Below are 4100 nucleotides of genomic sequence, written 5' to 3'. Positions count from 1 at the left end.
ACACACTCACACACACACACACACACACACACACACACACACACACACACACACACACACACACACACACACGCTCACACACGCACACACACTCACACACACACACCCACCACCCCACCTTCAGTTACTGTCTGTGCAGTAATCAGCCTGGAGGCCTACACAGGGATCACAGAGGATTGTCACTGTTAACCTAGATTTGATGTGTTCATCAGAAGGAGCAGGTGGTTCTCAGTGTGTAGGCTGATCCAGTGACAGTGATGTTGACAGAGCAGGGACTAAATAATGCAAATTACAAAACAAAAACATCACGAAACAAAAACATAACTTTCCTCCTCTGGTCTCATGTTGTCCGTCTGAGGTTACCGCTGCCGCTTCAGTTCGGTGGAGCTGACATCGTGCCTCCATCTTTACAGTCAGGATGTCACTGTTCACAACAGCATGGTGTTTCAGTGTTGTTTGCTACAGCACCTCCGGTTTCCCAGCGCAGTGAGGCCAATAAGGGAGTTGTATTTATTTATGCTGAGCAAATGTCCCTGTTGATATTAGTCAGGTTACTCAAACACCACTAATTCACTGTTAACAGTGTTCATGGAGACGACTTCCTGTTCCTGTTCAGGTTTTAAAAAATCATTTTTTAATCCATCCATCCATCCATCCATCCATCCATCCATCCATCCATCCATCCATCCATCCATCCATCCATCAGTGTTATCAGTGTGTCTATACCAACTGCATGTCACCATTAACAACGTTTTTGCTGCTTCACTCTTTAACCTCTCACTGAAGGCATGGCTGTCTACCAGCGGGTGAGTTCTCACATATAATAAATCATATGAACGCCTCAGTATGACGTCTTTGCTGTCTCCTCTCAGACTCACATAGAAATTATCTGTGTCCACAATGAAGCACTTTTGTAATAAAATAGTCGACTTTATTTGTTTCTTTGTATGTAGCAAAAGTAGTCATTGACATGCGCATATTTACATCCAGCAAACACATGTTTATTACGACGGTTATAACAAGGTACATCTAGAAAGACCATGGACACACGACTCCAACAATGATGCTCAGGTTCACTAATGTCATCGTTTCTGTCACTTTAAGATTTTTTTATGCTTTTTTTAATTGATGCTTGTACAAAAAGGAGCAGTTTTTAAATGCAGGTATAGAGAAACGTGCAGACGCCGTACCTCACCCCTCCTTCTCTCTCTCACTCTGTGACTTTTCAACTTCATAAAAAAATAAAACAACAAATGAAAAAGATGACAGAGACCTTTGTTTTTCACTTCCCGCTCTGTTTGACTTCTTCAGCGTGAGATTGTCGATGCCGTGACTCGGATCTGTCGGCGACACAGATGCCGAGGTTAGCTCGTCCCTTAGCAACAGACGGCCACAAAGGTCAACAACACCTACAAACAGGGAGCGACACTTGCTCCTGAGAAACGGTGTTTGTTGATGACTGATTATCTGTAGCCAGGTGATGTATGTCATCCAATCCCAGCAGTGGAAAATCCCTTTGTTATGTTTGAGAGAGAAATCTCTTCCCTATAACATCTAGAGAAGAAGAGAAAAAGTCAGAATAGTCTTCATGATGATGATGATGATGAGGATGAATATTAAAATGACATTAACTGCTCCTCACTGAGCAGCTGCAGCTGAACCGTGGAGGGTATCTCTATAGGAGGAGGATAACGTTGGTGATTGTCGTATGACATGTCGTACAGTTAGTGTGAAGACTTTCCTTCTCTGTTGGTAACATTTACTAAAAACTACAGTGAGAAGCTGTTTTCTTTAAATAAATGAATCTGTGTTGTAGGAGCAGACAGGGCGGGGAAGTCATCCAGAGCTGCGCCGGCACATTGTGTGTTCGTTCTCTTGTTGTGTAGTAAAGAACAGTAAGCCTCCACCACTGCAGCCTCCTCTGTAGGTGTCAGCTGTAAAAGATGCCGTATAGAGTCTGACCAGGGTTTGGCACCATAGCAACAAGGTAATTGAAGTTATGCAAAAGGATGAGTCATCAAAGCCATTATAGTGGTGTGAGTGTGGCTCCACAGCCCTGTGGATGAAATGTGCTGTTATACTTCATGATCAGGAGGTGAGTGTGTGAGTATGTGTGTGTGTGTGTGTGGGGGGGGGGATTTCTATACAAAAAACACAACATGACACATTCAGATACATTCAGATGAGTGCAGGAGTGACTCGGACATTAGGCCACTCACACATCTTTATCTCTGAGAGGTGACACTACATGGTCAAAAGGATGTGGACACCCTGTGCTGAAGGGAAACCTTACAGTGATATTTTAGATATTAATGAAGCAGATCGTTTTTGGTCATTTCCTGTTTCATCATGACTCCTTTTCCGACTCAGTTTCCCAGTTTGTTGTGGGAGAACCTGACTGGTCAACGACTCATGGATGATCTGGATCACGTGACACTGACCCAGGATTGGTGTTGGACTGCACTGATGTGTCTGGAACTGGTTCAACATCTGGATGAAAGGCTCAAACCAGAGGAGACTGTTACAGCAGCACATTAATGAGAATCTGTTTTATTGGCTCTTTTATCACATGACTGAATGTTTGGTGTCCACATACCTTTGTCAGTGTAGCAGAAATCATTTCTGATAAATGATGTTTATGATTTTTTTTTTCCTGCCTGAGATAATACCACAAATGTTCTTGTGTCTACATAGTAAAACTCCACCACCATCATCATCATCATCATCATCATCATCATCATCCATCTCTCTCTGTGATTGGTCCGACTGATTTGTTAAAGGTGCAGCAGAATGAAGCATCCTCCTTTGCTGGCATTGTATAATGTCCAAACGGAGAACGTCTTCATGCCGGGGGTTGGGATGAGAAGTCCAGACCACGTCCATCCTCTTGCCCCTCCCTCACAGAGGAGGGGTGTAGTTCTATTTTATCCAGATCACCTCTGGAAGAAAAGGTCCTCTGTAACGTCCTCGTCCAGACAACAACCAATCAGAATGTTAGAAAGAAACTTGTAACATATGAAAAAAACGAAAACCAAACACCAGCAAATCAAAATGAAAAAGAAAAGCCCTCTGGTCATCTCTCCTTATTTCCATCTCCCTCCTCTCACTCTCTCTCTCTCTCTCTCTCTCTCTATCTCCCTTCATCCCTCCTTCAGTCCTTCATCTGCGGTCTCTTCATCAGTATCTGTTGAATGTATTTCTGCAGCTCGTCACGTCTGCTGCTGTCTGACTGTTTTCCCGCCGCATAATACTCTTCATCTCTCGGGCCTGAGTAATACATCTGCTGCTGCTCGGGAGAGATTACAGGCATCCGGGGAGGGGGGCGTGCTTTGGGAACGGGGAGCGGCTGAAATGTCCGGGGGTACAGAGGGAGGGGGTAGCTGGTGTAGTAAGGCTTCTGCTGGAGGGGGGGTTTTCTGAGCCGGGGTTGGACCCAGCTGTGGTAACGGTGTTTGGGAGGGAAAGTGTGGGCGTCATCCACAGAGTTTCCCAGGAAGTTGTTGAGGGTGAGAGCCGGTTTGGGGATGTAGTAACGGGGTCTGGGTCTGGGGGGAGGTGAAAAATAGATGGGGTAGTAGTCTGGGTAGGGCTTCCTCTGGTAGTAGAAGGGGTAGACGTAGGGGTAAGAGGGGTAGCCAGTCCAAACAGACTTGGGTGATTTGAGCCAGAGGTCCTGTTTGATTGACAGAGGCTTCTGAGGTTTGGCCCAGAGGTTTGCATTGGCCAGCAGAGGGTTTGGTCTGCTCCACAGATCCTGTGACTTTGGTGTTTTCTCCAGGAACCAGGGTTTGTGCAGACCGACAGGCGGAGAGGGTTGCTTCGAGACAGGGAAGTTATTCTGATTGGTTGAAACCTGCGGTGCTGTGAAACCATTGGTGGATGAGAAGGAAGAGGACAGAGGAGTCAGAGGTTGCTGCCAACGCGACATGAGCTCGGGCGGAACGTCTTTCTTCTTCTTCTTCTCCACGTCGCTGATGATGTCCACCACGTCGTCGGCGGGGAGGTGGAGCTTGCTGGAGATCTCGATCAGCTTGTCAATGGTCTGAGGATCAATGTCGTCCTCCTCCATCACTTCCTGGTCCTCGTCGGACCTCTTGTCC

The 4100-nt window shown here is 46.1% G+C and overlaps 1 protein-coding gene across 1 annotated transcript in view; it reads right to left on the bottom strand.

Annotated features, from left to right (window-relative positions):
• Positions 1 to 906: 906 nt before the first annotated feature.
• vgf (VGF nerve growth factor inducible) overlaps positions 907 to 4100 on the bottom strand; it is a 6524-nt gene continuing 3330 nt past the window's right edge. Inside the window, exon 2 of the mRNA XM_087173710.1 lies at positions 907 to 4100. This exon is cut by the window's right edge and continues 1233 nt beyond it. Within this exon, the coding sequence (XP_087029836.1) occupies positions 3152 to 4100 (949 nt within the window). The 3' untranslated portion in view covers positions 907 to 3151.

Source organism: Seriola lalandi, unplaced genomic scaffold (genome assembly GCF_002814215.2).
Source record: "Seriola lalandi dorsalis isolate HSWRI2012SDOR001 ecotype SW California unplaced genomic scaffold, Sedor1 jcf7180002054275, whole genome shotgun sequence".
Classification (NCBI taxonomy): Eukaryota; Metazoa; Chordata; class Actinopteri; order Carangiformes; family Carangidae; genus Seriola; species Seriola lalandi.
Note: the sequence above shows the minus strand (reverse complement) of the source record. Positions and strands in the feature narration are given on the sequence as shown.